The following is a 17,762-nucleotide window of genomic DNA, read 5'->3' as shown; positions in this document are numbered from 1 at the left end:
TTGCCTGTTCACTCTGATGGTAGTTTCTTTTGCTGTGCAGAAGCTCTTTAGTTTAATTAGATCCCATTTGTCAATTTTGGCTTTTGTTGCCATTGCTTTTGGTGTTTTAGACATGAAGTCCTTGCCCATGCCGATGTCCTGAATGGTATTGCCTAGGTTTTCTTCTAGGGTTTTTATGGTTTTAGGTCTAACATTTAAGTCTTTAATCCATCTTGAATTAATTTTTGTATAAGGTGTAAGGTAGGGATCCAGTTTCAGCTTTCTACATATGGCTAGCCAGTTTTCCCAGCACCATTTATTAAATAGGGAATCCTTCCCCCATTTTTTGTTTTTGTCAGGTTTGTCAAAGATCAGATAGTTGTAGATATGCGGCATTATTTCTGAGGGCTCTGTTCTGTTCCATTGGTCTATATCTCTGTTTTGGTACCAGTACCATGCTGTTTTGGTTACTGTAGCCTTGTAGTATAGTTTGAAGTCAGGTCACACGATGCCTCCAGCTTTGTTCTTTTGGCTTAGGATTGACTTGGCAATGCGCGCTCTTTTTTGGTTCCATATGAACTTTAAAGTAGTTTTTTCCAATTCTGTTAAGAAAGTCATTGGTAGCTTGATGGGCATGGCATTGAATCTATAAATTACCTTGGGCAGTATGGCCATTTTCACGATATTGATTCTTCCTACCCATGAGCATGGAATGTTCTTCCATTTGTTTGTATCCTCTTTTATTTCATTGAGCAGTGGTTTGTAGTTCTCCTTGAAGAGGTCCTTCACATCCCTTGTAAGTTGGATTCCTAGATATTTTATTCCTTTGAAGCAATTGTGAATGGGAGTTCACTCATGATTTGGCTCTCTGTTTGTCTGTTATTGGTGTATAAGAATGCTTGTGATTTTTTATGTTGATTTTGTATCCTGAGACTTTGCTGAAGTTGCTGATCAGCTTGAGGAGATTTTAGGCTGAGACGATGGGGTTTTCTAGATATACAATCATGTCATCTGCAAACACGGACAATTTGACTTCCTCTTTTCCTAATTGAATACCCTTAATTTCCTTCTCCTGCCTGATTGCCCTGGCCAGAACTTCCAACACTATGTTGAATAGGAGTGGTGAGAGAGGGCATCCCTGTCTTGTGCCCATTTTCAAAGGGAACGCTCCTAGGACCAGATGGATTCACAGCCAAATTCTACCAGAGGTTCAAAGAGGAGCTGGTACCATTCCTTCTGAAACTATTCCAATCAATTGAAAAAGATGGAATCCTCCCTAACTCATTTTATGAGGCCAGCATCATCCTGATACCAAAGTCTGGCAGAGACACAACCAAAAAAGAGAATTTTAGACCAATATCCTTGATGAACATCGATGCAAAAATCCTCAATAAAATACTGGCAAACCGAATCCAGCAGCACATCAAAAAGCTTATCCACCATGATCAAGTGGGCTTCATCCCTGGGATGCAAGGCTGGTTCAACATATGCAAATCAATAAATGTAATCCAGAATATAAACAGAACCAAAGACAAAAACCACATGATTATCTCAATAGATGCAGAAAAGGCCTTTGACAAAATTAAACAACCCTTCATGCTAAAAACTCTCAATAAATTAGGTATTGATGGAATGTATCTCAAAACAAACCCACAGCCAATATCATACTGAATGGCATCTATGATTTCTTTCAGCAGTGTTTTGTAGTTCTTGTAGAGATATTTCACCTCCTTGGTTAAGAATATTCCTAGGTATTTTAATTTTTTTGCAGCTATTGTAAAGGGGACTGAGTTATTCATTTGATTCTCGGCTTTCTCGTTGTTGGTGTAGAGCAGTGCTACTGATTTGTGTACACTGATTTTGTAACCTGAGAGTTTACTGAATTCATTTATCAAACCTAGGAGTCTGCTGGAAGAGTCTTTAGGGTTTTTTAGGTATATGATCATATCATTGGCAAACAGTGATAGTTTGACTTCCTCTTTTTCCAATTTGGATGCCCTTTATTTCTTTCAGTTGCCTCACTGTTCTGGCTAGGACTTCTAGTAGTTTCGAACTGAAGTGGTGAATGTGGGCATCCTTGTCTTGTTCCAGTTCTCAGGGGAAATACTTTCAAGTTTTCCCATTCAGTATGATGTTGGCTGTGGGTTTGTCATATACAGCTTTTATTTTGAAGTATGTCCCTTCTATGCCTAGTTTGTTGAGGGTTTTTAATCATAAAGAGATGCTACTGAATGCTTTTTCTGCATCTATTATGATCATATTGTTTTTGTTGTTAATTCTGTTTATGTGATATATCACATTTGACTTGCGTATTTTAAACAATCTCTGGTATGAAACCCACTTGATCATGGTGTATTATCTGTCTGATGTGCTGTTGGATTCAGTAAGCTAGTGTTTTTATTAAGGATTTTTGTATCTATGATCATCAAGGCTATTGGCCTGTAGTTTTCTTTTTTGTTATGTCTTTTTCCGGTTTCGGTATCAGGGTGACACTGGCTTCATAGAATGAGTTAGGGAGGAGTCCCTCTTTCTCAATCTGGTTTTGGTATCAGGGTGATGGCTTCATAAAATGAGTTACGGAGGATTCCTGCTTTCTCAATCGTTTGGAATAGTTTTAGTAGGATTGGTATCAATTCTTCTTTGAAAGTCTGGTAGAATTCAACTGTGAATCCATCTGGCCAATCTGACCATGATCTTTTCTTGGTTGGCAATTTTTAAGTTACTGAATCAATCATTATTGGTCTGTTCAGGATTTCTATTTCTTCCTGATTTAATCTAGGAGGGTTGTATGTTTCCAGAAGTTTATCCATTTCCTCTAGATTTTCTAGTTTGTGTCCATAGAGGTGTTCATAGTAGTCTTGAATGATCTTTTGTATTTCTGTGGTGTTGGCTGTAACGTCTCCATTTTCATTTTTAATTGAGCTTAACTGAATCTTCTTTTCTTGGTTAATCTAGCTAATGGGGTATCAATTTTGTTTATCTTTTCAAATAGCCAACTTTTTGTTTTATTGATCTTTTGTCTTTTTTGTTTCAATTTTATTTAGTTCTGCTATGATCTTTGCTTTTTTCTTTTTTTCTGCTAGCTTTGGTTTTGGTTTGTTATTGTTTCTCTAGTTTCTTGAGGTGTGACATTAGGTTGTCAATTTGCAATCTTTCAGACTTTTCAATGCAGGCATTTAGTACTATAAACTTTCCTCTTAGTGCTGCTTTTGCTGTATCCCAGAAGTTTTAATAACTTATATCACTATTATGGTCCATGTTAAAGAATTTAATTTTCATCTTGATTTCATTGTTAACCCAAAAATCATTCAGGAGCAGATTGTTTAATTTCCATGTGTTTGTATAGTTTTGAGGGTTCCTTTTGGAGTTGATTTCTAGTTTTATTCCACTGTGGTCAGAGAAGATACTTGATATGATTTTGATTTTTAAAAATTTATTGAAGACTATCAGAAAATGTAAGATTACTTATGTGGCTTGCATTTTATTCCTACTGGACAGCATTACTGCAGCAGACGTAAAGACATAGACACTACTTCTTGACCACAAGAAACTTACCATCTGGGGAGAGGAACCCAAGAAAAGAAAGAACCAATTTAGAGAGAGTTGTTGAAGAATCAATAAAAACTCATCACAACTAACTGTGAAAAAATTTCAAATGACAAAGTCTAGTAGTCCAACTGCAAATCATAATCAATAGTGGTGTTTTATATATCCCAAGGATTAAATTCAGTACTGGGCATTTGAGCCTTCAAGAGTAGAGTTTAATCTAACTATACTTAAGTTATACCAATAAAATTAAATAATATATTTGGTTTCTTAAAGTATGATCCTACTGCTGGTACAGAAAATGATTTCAGGTGATATGTGAATAATATTATTTATTTTATTCACTTTGTATTGACTAGCACCTGCTTATTTTAATATGCCTTAACAAATACATAATAAATTAAAATAATGTGCATATTAGGAAAAATTCATAGAATTCATGATTTCACAGACACTATTGTATGATATGGGATTCTTTAAAAAAGAAAATTATTTAAGAAAAATAAAATCTTTGATTTTTAAAACATCAAGCAAATAATAGAATAGGTGATATGCAGAGAAGGCAAAAATTATAGAGGTTTTTGTTTTTGGTGATTTTTCAAGATAGATTTCTGGTAGGAAATCTAAAATATTCAACTAGTATTTTACCAATTACTTACAACCTAATTAATAGGTTGCTGAAAAATTACTATCCTATTTTTTAAAAATCTGAAGTTATCTTGAAGGTGTCAGTCAAAGCCATCCAGTGACTCTCAGTATATTTACCTTAATAATCTACAAACGCTTCTCCGGTAACTCAGCCGCTGGCTAGCTGCAGCAACACTGGGAGGAAGAGGAGGTCGGGGTGGGAAATAAGCTAGTGTTGCAGAAAATATTAAGCAGACAACTCCAAATTCTGAAAGAAAAAAATAGGTAAAATGTTAACCAGGCAATACAAAAAGTTGAAGACTTCAAGTATTTATTTGTTTTTTTGAAACAGGGTCTCACTCCGTCACCCAGGCTGGAATGCAGTGGCATGAACATGGCTCACTACAGACTTGACCTCCTGGGCTCAAGTGATCCTCCTGCCTCAGCCTCCCAAGTAGCTGGGACCACAGATGCATGCCACCATACCAGGCTAATTTTTATTTTTTATTTTTGTAGAGATAGGGTCTCATCATGTTGTCCAGGCTGGTCTCGAACTCCTGAGCTCAAGTGATGTTCAAGCCATTCTCCTGCCTCAGTCTCCCAAAATGCTGGAATTACAGGTGTGGGCCACCATGCCCGGCCTCTCAGGTATTTATTTATCTAACAAATATTTACTAAGTATCAACTGAGTCTGAGACGTATAGAGATATGCAAAATATAGTATCTAGCCAAGATTGCTCAGTCTAGTAAAAAAAAAATGAATATATAAAGATATAAATTTCAGCAAGTAATTGGTAAGAGGTTATACTAACAATGATGTATATGCTGATACTATGGCACACAGATAAAAAGACTGAGGAAGTAAACAAATGTTGTCTTATGGAGAAAACATTAAAAGCCAACAGTACCTTACTATAAAAGAGATTGTGAAACAGGTCTAGGATGATTGTCTAATAAGTGTGGCACTCAGAAAAAAAAACTGGTAAGAAATAACAGGATAGGAGGTTTGTTTGATTCACAATAGGATAGTCTGATGCATTGTATAAGACAGACCCAATTTACAGACTGTATGGGAAATTTGAACAAGAAAGCATCCAAAAATAAGAGACCAAGAGACAGAGAATAGAATTTAAACACAAGACTAGCTAATGTAGAGTATTAAACAATCAGAAGTAAAATGAATACTCAAACAATCTTAATTTGTCCCCATTATAGAAGGGAAGGTTCTAGCATCCCAATCTTTCCCTCTATAGTTCTGGCACTTGGAAGTTCCAGCTTTTGATAACTGTGTCCAATTTTGTAGAAAAGCACAGCCCTAGTAGAAAAGTCAGGAAACTTGGAATACAGACCTGTCTATGCCATTAATTAGCTTGTAATCTGAACAAATCCCTTAATCTTTCAGGCCAATAAACGGATTGAATTTAGTGATTTCTAGAGGTCCTTTCAGTTGGATAATTTTAATTCTAGGGCTATATTCTTAGCAAAAAGGACAACATTCCTATAAGACAATTAACCACAGCTAATTCTGTTTAATTCAGTTAGAAATTTAAAGATTCCTATTTTTTTAAACACAAGATTGTTAACAGATTCCTTTTTTTCTTTCTTTTTTTGGTGTTTTCAATCTGTTTATTCTTTGTCAATCTGAGGAGCAACAAGAAGTTAATGAACTGTTCTAATTTAGAGTTATTTTAATTATTAGTAATACTGAATGAGCACCTAAAATATGCATATTGGCCACCTGTACGTCTTGCATGATTGCCTTATTCATATTCTTTGACCATCTACTGGCATTTTTGTAAACAACTTCACTGAGATATAATTCACATGACATACAATGCACCCATTTAAAATGCACAATCTAGTGGTTTTTCATTTACTAGCAGAATTGTACAATCATAACCACAATCAATTTTAGAATTTTTTCAACAACCCAAAAAGAAATTCTGTACCCATTACTCTCAATCTCCCAGCCCTAGGCAACCTCTGATCTACTTTTAGTCCCTATAGATTTGAGTATTATGGACATTTCCTATAAATGGAATCATATAATATGTGGTCTTTTATGACTGGCTTCTTTGACTTTGCATAATGTTCTCAAGGGTCATTCATGTTGGAGTATGTATCAGTACTTTAGTATTTTTTATTGTCAAATAATATTCCATTGTACAGATATACCACATTTTGTTCACCCACTTATCAGTAGATAGACATCTGGGTTGTTTCCACTTTTTCGCTATTATAAATAATGCTCATGTATACATTTGTACATGGGTGTATGTTTTCATTTCACTTGGATATATATCTAGAAATGGAATTTCTGGATTGTATGGTAATCTTTGTTTAATATTTTGAGGAACTGTGAAACTGTTTCCAAAGCGGCCACACCATTTTACATTCCCACATATGGGAATGTATGAGGGTTCTAATTGCTCCACTTTCTTGCCAGTACTTTATTATTTTCCATTTTATTGATTCTAGCAATCCTACTGGGTGTGAAGTGTATCTTATCATGGTTTTGATTTGCATTTCCCTAATGACTAATGACACGGAGTATCTTTTCATGTGTTCGATGAACATTTGTGTATTTTCTTGGGAGAAATGTGTTTGAGTCCTTTACCCACTTCTTAATGGTGTTGTCTTTCTGTTGTTGAGTTGTAAGAATGCTTTATATAATCTGGATATAAGTCCCTTATCAGATATATGATTTGCAATTATTTTCTCCCATTCTGTGGACTGTCTTTTTCACTCTCTGGGTTCTCTGAAGCACAAAAGTTTTAAATTGTGATGAAGTCTAATTTATCTTTTTTCCTTTGTCACTGGTGCTTTTGGTGTCTTTTATAAAAAGGCTTCACCTAATCCAAGGTCATAAAGATTTACTCGTTAGTTTTCTTCCAAGAGTTTTATAGTTTCAGCTCTTACATTTAGGTTTGAGTTAACAAGGGGGTTCAAATTCATTCTTTTGAATTTGGATATTCAGTTATTCCTGTACCATTTACTGAAAAGACTTTTTCCCTTATTATCTTGGTACCCTTCTGAAAAATCAATTGACCATAAATGTAATGGCGTTTCTAGGCAGTATCACTTTTTTAGAATCTCATTTCTATTCTACTGATTTATATGCCTATCCTTATGCCAGTACTATGCTATCTTATAGCTTTGTAATAAGTTTTGTAGTTGAGAAGTGTGAGTTCTCCAATTTTGTTCCTTTTCAAGATTGTTTTGGATATTGCTGGTCCTTTGCATTTCCATGTAAATTTCAGCATCGCCTTGTCGATTTCTGCAACAAAGGTAGCTGGGACTTTAAAAGGGATTGCACTATATTTGCAGATAAATTTGGGGATATCTTCACAATATTAAACCTCCCAACATGAACATGGAATGTCTTTCCATTTATTTAGGTCTTCTTTAATTTCTTTCAACAGTGGTAGTCTTCTGATTATAAGTTCTGCACTTCATTTGTTAAGTTTATTCCTAAACTTTTTATTCTTTTTGATGCTATTGCAAATTGAATTGCATGTTAAGATTGTTCATTGCCAATATATAGACAATTGATTTTTACATATTAATCTTGTACCATAAAATTTTGCTAAGCTCTTTTTTTAGATCTAATAGTTTTTAGTGAACTCCAGAGAATTTTCTATATTCAAGATCACATCATTTTCAACAGAGATATTCTTTACTACTTCCTTTACAATCTGGATATCATTTGCTTTTCTTGTTCAGTGATACTGCCTAGAACCTCCAGCACAGTTTTAAAAAGGCATGGAAAAATGGACATCTTTGTCTTGTTCATAACCCTAGAAGTAAAATGTGATGTTACCTGCAGGTTTTTTGTTTGTTTGTTTGTTTGTCACCCAGGCTGGAGTGCAGTGGTGTGATCTTGGCTCACATTATAACCTCTGCCTCCCAGGCTCAAACGATTCTCGTGCCTCAGCCTCCCGAGTAACTGGGATTACAGGCATGTGCCATCATGTCCGGCTATTTTTTTTGTACTTTTAGTAGAGATGGGGTTTTGCTATGTTGGCCAGGCTGGTCTCAGACTTCTGGCCTCAAGTGATCCTCCCTTGTCGGCCTCCCAAAGTGCTGGGATTACAGGCATGAGCCACCGTGCCAGGCCTCTTGTGGGTTTCCAATAGATGCTTTTTATTAGGTTGAGAGAGTTCCTGTCTATTCCTAATTCATTGATTGTTTCCAGTTCATTGAAAGGGTGTTAGATTTGTCAAATGCTTTTTCTTCATCTTTTAAGATGATCATGTTTTTTCCCTTTTATCTGCTGATATGATACATTACATAAATTGAGTTTTGAATGTTAAACCAACCTTGCATTGCTGGGATAAATCCCATTTAGTCATGGTATATCATCCGTTTTATGATATATGTTGCTGGAATCAGTTTACTAGTCTTTCGTTCAGGACTTCTGTGTTTATACTCATCCGAGATCTGGATCTGTAGTTTACTTTTCTTATGTTTACCTTTGTCGGGAATAATTTAAGAATCTTTAACTTTTTAAAATGACAATTCTAGTACAGTATTTTGAATAGAATGAAGTCATTGGACAGTCTTTCAGAAAGGCAGATTGGCAAACATGAAAGCAATGAAGAAGTAACTGGGAAGCTTTGAGCAGGGGCTTCTGCTTGACTGCATGAGAACCATGAGCTGCATGTACTGCATTGATACATGCTTAACAGTGCTTAACATCATGTAAAAAATACAATCATTGTTTAGGTTTTCAATAAAAATAATAACATGACCAAAATAAAGTTTAAAACTTATGTTTCACCTGAGTTCAGTTTTATTTACTCATTTTTACATTTTAATTTTTTCTTTAAAAGGAATAAGTTGTGTAAAGGAGGTGAAATGCTTTATATACTGCTGCTACCCTTGCTTTCAGTTTTAATCCTTCTAAACCATATTTTGAAATGTAAATGTCATCAAATAACTCTCTGACGTACAGTTCTTCAGAGTGTGGCCTTTGCCTGCAATGTGGTGAATCTTAAACCCTTAAGGCCTGCTTAGAAGGTTTGCGTGGGGCTTGCTTTCCTCTCTAGCTTCACCTACTAGTACTCTCACTAGATCTAAGCCACTCTGGGCTTGAATGTACCAGGGTGTCTCCCTTCACTGGGCTTCTCCTTTAAGTTTCCTCTCTATAGTGTAATCTTCCTGCCTACTATATTTAACCATTGTTCTCTCATTCCTCAGGCTCTGATTTAGAAGCTGCATCTCCAGGAAGCTCTACTTTACCTCCAAAATCTGGGTTAGGTGCTCCTTCTTCGAGCTCTCAGAGCAATTGTAGGCCTTTGGTTTATAATACTCACTGCTCTATTTTACAACTGTTTACCTGTCTGTATCATTCAGGACATTGTAAGTTCTGTTACACCAGGAACCATGCCTATCTCAGTGACTCGCATAGTGACAGATACATAGGTGTTCAAAACATGTTTGTGAAATTGATAAGTGAACAAAAAAGTTAAAACAAGGTTCAGTATAATTGGGTCCCTTATCATTCCAGTCTCATTTTCTGCCACTTGTCACCCATACCCAAACACAAACATTTACACCACTCCAGCCATACTCAATTACTTGCAGTTCCCTAGACATACTGAGCTCTCTCATACCTTCCCTGCCTTTGCAGTTACTGTTCCGTCTGTATGGAATACACTAACCACTCAAACACTTGGTGAACTCCTACAAAATTCTTAACTTTAATTATTACATTCTTGTTGAAGCCTTTCCTGCCCCCTCAACTTCCCTACAAACCAAGGCAAGTTAGGTCTCCCAACCTCTGTATATCTTTATTTGTATTATAATTGTCTCATCATTGACCTTACCAATTCCTAGTGCTTAGCACAGTGTTTGGCATATAGTAAACACCCACAAAAAGTGTTCTGAATGCAGAGGAAATAATAAACAGGGATATGGCAAGAGGGGCTATATCTATGAAAATCTGTAGGAGACTATACTATAAGAGTGGACCAGGGCTTGGCTCTAGAAATAAAATAATTCAAAGAATATTTTAGAAAGGTCAGTATCCCTGATAACAGACTAAACATACAGAGAGTAGGAAATGAGGATAAACTGTAGATGATCAAGGTAAATAAGGTTACAGAACATGGCTAATAATGGAGAAACTACAAGGGAGAAAATGGGCTTAACATCTACCAACAGATAGATGTTTAACAAAAGGTTATTGTCAGTCACAACGTTTTATATCCTGAGAAGATATCTAGAGAGGACACAGAAAATGTGTTATACAGTGCTTAACCGTAAATAGATGAAAAGACTAAAATTAAGAAATACCCCTCCATGTGGCAATAATAAATTTAAAATTTAACTTCCTAGGAAGGGTGTTAAGTTTTAATTAAGCATCTCTATATCATATGACAAGGAATGCACAGTGTATGTAAATTTACATATTAGTCCTCTCAAGTATTTCATATGAAGGTATCTGCTATACAAAAAGTAGAGTGAAGATGATTGAGATAAAAGACAAAGTATAACAAGAAGAAATAAACTTCAAATTACCTGCATATAACACAGCCTCTATGCGATCTTTAATATGCGCCCTGCTGCTCTCTGCAGCAAGAAGAGGTGATGTCCCATTGGGAGCTGGAACAACAAGTGGTCCAGCTAAAAATGCACATGCTCCCCCAAGATAACTGAGCATTGATGCAATAGCTGTGGCTGTGGCCCTTTCATCTGCAGAAAACCACGTCGTGGAGAGAAATGGTGCTGCATTCATTACAGTTGGACCTGCCAATCCATTTAACATCTGTCCTCCATGAATTAATCTGGAATTTAAAAATTAAAAGGCTGTGAGGTATTTGAAATAGGCATTTTCTAAGACAAAAAGAAATGAGCCAAACAGCAGTTTTTAACTATGGCAATATGTATACGTATCTGTAAAGAATATGACATGCCTAAAAGACATGTTGATTTACCTTCTAAAACAGGTATGTTGACTCCCTATGAGGGAGATCAAACACAGTAATAGTTACCATTTATTCATTTCACAAATATTTACTGTGACCTGTGATTTGTGCCACACATCAAACTAAGTACTTCTTGTAAGTAATTAGAACCTTGCTTCATTTAGTTGTTATAACAACACTAAGTGGTAGCTATTATGATCCCCATTTACTGAGATGAAAAATCCTAGGTTTGGAAAGATTAAGAAACTTGCCCAAGTGCTGACAGGCAGAGCTGAAGTTTAGATCCAGGTCTGATTCCAAAATCCACACTCCTTCTACTAGACTGCCACTCATTAACAGACCTACTAAGTGCCACCAGCCTTATAGTTGAGCTCAACATTTCATACCCACTCTTTGCCAAATGGTGGAAATACAAAAAATGACAGACTCATTAAAATATCTTCTAATAGAAAAGGTAGTTGAGGAACCGGAGGACCTGGGTTCCAGCTGAGCTCAGAGCTAGCCCTGAACAATACCTAACTTTGTGGGGTTCCATTTCTTCCCTTGTGAAATGAGGAGACCAGTTGAAGTTGAATATGCATTTATGGAGCATCTGTTAGGTTAGGGTACTGTAATGACAGGACCACTAAGTCCCTTCCAGTTCTCATACTCTAATTCTGACTTTAATTGTAAGGATTAATGAAAAGCAGTTTCTTTTTTCCATTCCATTTGTTCTCTTGCTGACCTTTTCCCAATATTCTACTTAGCACTCCTGTTCCTTGTTGATCAACTCTTTTCTCCCATTACTCCCTCACCCCCAATATACACGTTCACATTTGAGAGCTGCCTTGAAGTAGAAAAGAGGCCAGAAGTCCAAAGAAAGCATAGACAAGAAAGGGAGACGTGTCAACCTCTCTTGCCCTGGAGGTAGAGGAAAGGGAAGGGACAGTACATGTGACATTTTCATGATATGAACTCATCTTTTTCTTCTGCTTGTTTTGCTTTCTAAGCACTATGTGCGTCTCAAATCCTCTTTTTTTTTTTTTAAACTGCCATCTTAAGCCAGTTAGAAAAAAAAGTTTGCTGAATGCAGAAGAGAAAAATAAACAGGCACATGGGGAGAGGAAGGGCCCTAATGTAGAAACAGAAGTGAGTGGGAAGTGAAATATGTGAATTAGGGCTGCCCATAGCTTCGTTATGTTGGAAAAATTATATGAAGGCAACATAGCTCCAAGTGTCATTGATATTACTATATTTAAAAAACTCAAGACATTTAAAAATCTCTCTGTGTAAGGGGAATTATTTTCCAGATGACAGAAACAATTTAAACTGTTTACTTCCTCCAAAAGCCAGTGGAACCAAAGCTGTCCCGCAGCAATTTTATCACAGAAATGTTCCAGCAATAACGTCATTAAGTGGTTTTAATCATTGCATGTGATGGCACAACAATGAGACAGTGTGTGATGACCCATAAAGTAACTGCTTTGATATTTGATACTTTTAATGAGGTATTAGACCCATGTCAACTAGAAGGCTTGGAATGAGTAAACTTTACTATGTCTAAAAATGTTAAGGGTAGAAGGAGAACATGGAAGAAATAAATCAAAAACAAACAAACAAAAAGACTGATAAGAAAGCAGGACTCCTGGCTGGGAACAGTGGCTCATGCCTGTAACCCCAGCACTTTGGGAGGCCGAAGTGGGTGGATCACTTGAGGCCAGGAGTTCAAGACCAGCCTGGCCAATATGACAAAACCCCACCTCCTCTAAAAATACAAAAATTAGCTGGGCATGGTGACGCATGCCTGTAATCCCAGCTACTCAGAAGGCTGAGGCACGAGAATTGCTTGAGCTTGGGAGGCAGAGGTTGCAGTGAACAGAGATTGTGCCATTGCACTACAGCCTGGGTGACAGAGCGAGATTTTGTCTCACTATGATACAGTATGTGTTAAAGTAGTATCCAAAGAAGGAATAGCACCAGGGACACTTCAGATGGGTTCCTGGTTTAAAGGTCCTTGAACTTGGGAGGCCAATCTAGGGCATATAAGTTTTAGTTAAAAACCATCTCAGGAATTAAAATAAGCTTATGTGGTGTTGTGAAGTTACTCCAATTTTAGATAATTGCATGCTTTTGCATTAAAAGTCATCATACATACACTCTTCATAAACAAGCTCAGTAGGAGAACTAGTTATCCTCTGAATTCATGAGAAACCTGGCAGGGAAACCCAGTCCCACTCCTCCCAGCACTTTGTAGTTTTCCAGAACTTAGTCCTGCTCCTCCTGACACTTATATCCTAGCGTCCCTCAGGGTTCAGCAGCTTCTAATGTGTTATAACTGGTCAGAAGCACTGTTGTCCTGGGGACTGTGATGTTACAGTAATCTGTAATATCAAGATTTTCATGTTTGCCTGACACTATTTTCTACCACCTACCATTAACAAACATCATTTTAGGAAATAAATTTGTAAAAAGATATTTAAAAATAAAATTCTGCTTTATACATTAAGTCTAATTTTTCCATTTAATAGGAATGCAAATTAGAGATATATTTTTTCTGGAAAAATATTGACCGTAAGACATCATAAAATCATATGAACATTACCATAACCTCTAAAAATGATAATAAAGGAAATAAAATAATTATAAAATGGTAACTATGCATTTATTACTTAATTCAACAAACATATATTGAGTAGTCACCATGTGTTGGGTAGGCACTGTGACAGGCAAATGAGAATGTAAAATTAAAAAGCTAAAGCCCTTGCCCTTAAGAATCCCTAAAAGTACAGTGATACCAGCACTGTAGCAGGAATATAAAGAAAAAGAAGGCAACAGTTAGGCCTGGCCCTATGCTTATGCTGCCTATGACAAGAGTACAGACGGAGGTCTCTGCATGTCCTTCTTCTCTTCTGACCTCTGGCCCTGGCCTATATATCAGGGCTTTGCATATATGCATGTGGAGCTGAAGGTCCAACTCCATCTAAGCTCCAACTATCCCCTCCAAACAGCTGCCCCTTAGCTATCCCTTAGGCCTAGGAAGTACACAGCAGGGATGCAGCCTACTCTTGGAAGAGCAGGCCTGGGAAAGAGGCTTGTTGTAAGGCCTGTTTCTGGGGTCTTGTGTAGCTAGTGCATAAGACTAGAGGGTAGAGGGCAGGGTGTGCACATCCCTTGGCCCTATGAAATCCTCATCCCACATGGAAGGGCAAGGCTGAAAGAAAGCCAGAATGGGACACCCTCAGGCATGGAATCCAGGACAGGGACTCTATGGCATGGTTTAAAGTGGTACTGGCAACACAGTGGGGAGGTGGAGGACGGATGGTCTGGAGAACCGTTAAGGTAATACAATATACATGGCCAGGAGAGGGGGTGGATACTGGAGGGCACCCATAACTCTGTGCAAACATCTAACATGTGGCTAATACAGGCCAGAAGCCAAGAAAAGCAGTCTGAGCTGAGAAATATAAATTGTAGGTGGATTGGGTTGGGGAAGAAACACTGGAGAATAACAACATTTTAAAAATAGAGGAATGGGAGTCAAGCAAGATGACTGAGAAGGAGCCACTATAAGGCAGAAAAAAAGTAAAAGAGGAAAGACTGGTATCACGGCAACTATGGAGAGACGAGTTCCAAGAACATAAGAGCAAGTGGTCAACAACATCACATCAAACAGAAAGATCGTTTATAATAACTGAAATGTAACCACCAGATTCAGCAAAGAAGAGGTCATTTGTGGGCTAAGTAGAAGCAGTTTCAGTGGAGTGAGTGTTCAGCATGGAAGTCAGACTCATGAGGAAATCGAAATCTAGATTTAGACTATTTCTAGAAGAAACAGATGCACGAATAAAAATTAGGTATTTAAGCTTAGTGAAGTGAAATGAAAAGAAAAAACATCCAGCTTAAATGAACAGTCTGAACTAAAAAGTCTCTCCACTTTCACACATTAAAAGATAAAATGCAACTCACGATTATCCTAATGCTTTCCAAGCACTTATGAAAGAAGCTGGCTTTCAGAAACTAATACCTATTGATCTGGGCTGACTATTAAAAATGACAAAGAAAAACGAAAGAGGGGGATTCACAATCTTCAGTACAGTGAAGTCAACCACACAGTTTAATATTAATTGTTTGTCATCATTACATGCCTCAGTTTTGTTTTGCTAGGTAAAAGTTAAGGTCCTTGTAGGTCGATCATGGCGGCAGTCCCCACAGGCCTCACTCCCATAGCGCTAAGGCAGTGGGGATGCTCTTGGAAACTCACAGACTGGGCCCAGTACAGGGACGTGCAGTCACTGAAATATGCGACTATAACTGCGTTTCCAAAACTTCACAAAGTTATCCAAATGCATACATCAGATCAGTTCTGTTGATAAATTTTAACAAGTTTAAATTCAGTAATACAAAAAACAAGATGACTAACAAATATTCTCAAAATAAGGCTTTTAAAAAAAAGATGTTTTAGGGTGTTTTAAAAGCAAGGCCAACGTGACATAACTGTCTTAAGCACAGTGGACTTGGGAAGGGTGGGCAGAAGTTAGGAATGTGAGGAGGCAGTTTTGTCTTCTGGGCAATAAGCTCTGAAGCAGAAAGGCAGTTGTCCAGCAATGGACTAGTTAATTCAAGGGGTCTGACTCTTGCTTCCTTACCTGAAACTCCACACCTGATGAAAGCAGGTGCATCCTCACAGTTAATGGACTGCATTTCTCTTGCACCTCTGCAGGTCAAGCTGTGAGAGATCTGTCAGGAAGCAGATGTGTGCCTCCTCCTTCAGCCCAGTCTCCTCATACTGACTCCTTAACTCTCTCCTGTTTCTCCATCCACCTCCCAAACCACGGCCCCCAACTCCCTTTTCTTCCCTCCTCTCTGAAGTCTTTCTCCTTTTCCCTTTTCTTCCTCCTTACCTAGCCTCTGTCTACTTCTCGAGCCTGGCTCATTCTGTCCCAAGCCAGATGGAAAAGTAGATGAGAGAGGGTATATTAGTCCATTCTCTGCTGCTAATAAAGACATATCTGAGACTGAGTAATTTATAAAGAAAAAGAAGTTTAATGGACTCACAGTTCCACATGGCTGGGAGGCCTCAGAATCATGGTGGAAAGTGAAGGCGGCTGGCAAGACAGTGTGTGCAGGGGAACTGCCCTTTATAAAACCATCAGATCTCACAAGACTCACTCACTATCACAAGAACAGCAGCATGGGGGTAACCACCCCCGATTCAATTACCTCCCACCAGGTCTCTCCCACAACATGTGGGGATTATGGGAACTACAGTTCAGGATGAGATTTGGGTGGGGACACAGCCAAACCATATCAGAGAGGAACTTCTCCTGCACTGGCAGAGCAGGGATGGTAGAGACGAGGGAGGGAGACCTGGTGCTGCCCACTAGCATCAGCACTGCTGAGACTGCTAGCCTGTGGCAGGAATAGGAGAGGACCCAGCCAGGCTCAGCCCCAGGTGCACTGCAGAGTCCCACTGCCCTCAATTAGTGCCCCTGCCCACAGAAGACAATGCCTGCAGGGGCACGTGGGATAGCGCTGGTGCACAGCTGCATTTCTTTCTATATCATTCAATTGACAAATTGAATATATATAGCTTTTCAGACAAATGCCAATAGCTGAAGTTCAAATTGAAGATCTACAGTTCACATCTTCTAATGCACTTGACATTTTCGTTTGCATTTAATACTCTGGTATCCTAACCTTTTGCTTTCTGATATCCTGGAAGAAATACCTATGACTCCCAAATTATTTCTACTTAAATAATATGATGTTTCAGAATTAAAATCTTTAGAGCTGGAAGTGACTTCAGACCTCACCTAGATAACCCAACCCCTTCCAGAAAGTTAATAACACATGTAAAATCACATTTATAATTTTATAACTTTCCTTTCTTTAAAAAGTATTGGAGGGAGCTCCAGTCATACAACTAGCTAATGGCTCAGCCAGAACTAGAAATCAAAATTATAGCTAATTTCATCAGTTCACAAATCTCTACTCTCTCACATGATCCCATTCTGAAGGTTCTCTGTTAATAATAAAAAAATTACTGATTGTTAAGAAAATCCAATGTTCCTTAAATCCAAAGGCACACAGTACAGAATATTTTTATTCTGTTCATAAATCTACTTTATAAACCTCTAGTTTATTATGACTAACACTAATGCTAACATTCGAGTTGGCTTTTTAGAAATCTGGCAGATAGTTCCTCAGTGCTATCCTGGTATTCAGGATTTAAATTCTATATATTTTTAACATGAAGTAATTTAGAATACATAAAAATACTTACCTCCAAAACTCAATATGTCAATAGTTCAGAAACTTTCTCCCAATTCCTAATTATGCCATATCAAAATAAACTCTTAGCTCATATTCTTTAAAAAAAAAAACCTTTTAAAAAAAGTCATGTGTTTATAGGATTTTTTTTGATGTTGAAAATGGCAAAAGTGCTGGAAATAGTTTTCCTTTATTTAGCCCCAGAAAAGGTGGGCAATAAAGAGGGTTAGAGATGTTATGAATTAACTACAGGAAAAAGGAAGACAGGAAAAGAGAAATAGAGGTGGTGGTGGAAAAGTAATGAGCCTTCCAAAAACTTTGGTATCACAGCCTCAGTTTTCTTTCATAAAAATCTATTTTATTTTTGTATCCTTTACTAATTTTGGTCAATAATGATTCAATTAAAAATATCTATTGAGTAGCTGCTATGGT

At 37.4% G+C, this 17,762-nt stretch overlaps 1 protein-coding gene across 1 annotated transcript in view; it reads right to left on the bottom strand.

Moving 5' to 3' along the window:
• Positions 1-17,762, bottom strand: part of SLC49A4 (solute carrier family 49 member 4) — an 83,930-nt gene that overhangs the window by 39,167 nt on the left and 27,001 nt on the right. The window contains exons 3-4 of the mRNA XM_054481282.2: positions 10,675-10,940; positions 4,291-4,420 (exon numbers count right to left, since the gene is read on the bottom strand). Coding sequence (XP_054337257.1) covers positions 4,291-4,420; positions 10,675-10,940 — 396 coding nt within the window. The remainder of the gene's footprint in view (positions 1-4,290; positions 4,421-10,674; positions 10,941-17,762) is intronic.

The sequence above is a fragment of the Pongo pygmaeus genome, chromosome 2 (assembly GCF_028885625.2).
Source record: "Pongo pygmaeus isolate AG05252 chromosome 2, NHGRI_mPonPyg2-v2.0_pri, whole genome shotgun sequence".
Taxonomy (NCBI): domain Eukaryota; kingdom Metazoa; phylum Chordata; class Mammalia; order Primates; family Hominidae; genus Pongo; species Pongo pygmaeus.
This window is presented reverse-complemented; position numbering and strand designations above follow the sequence as displayed.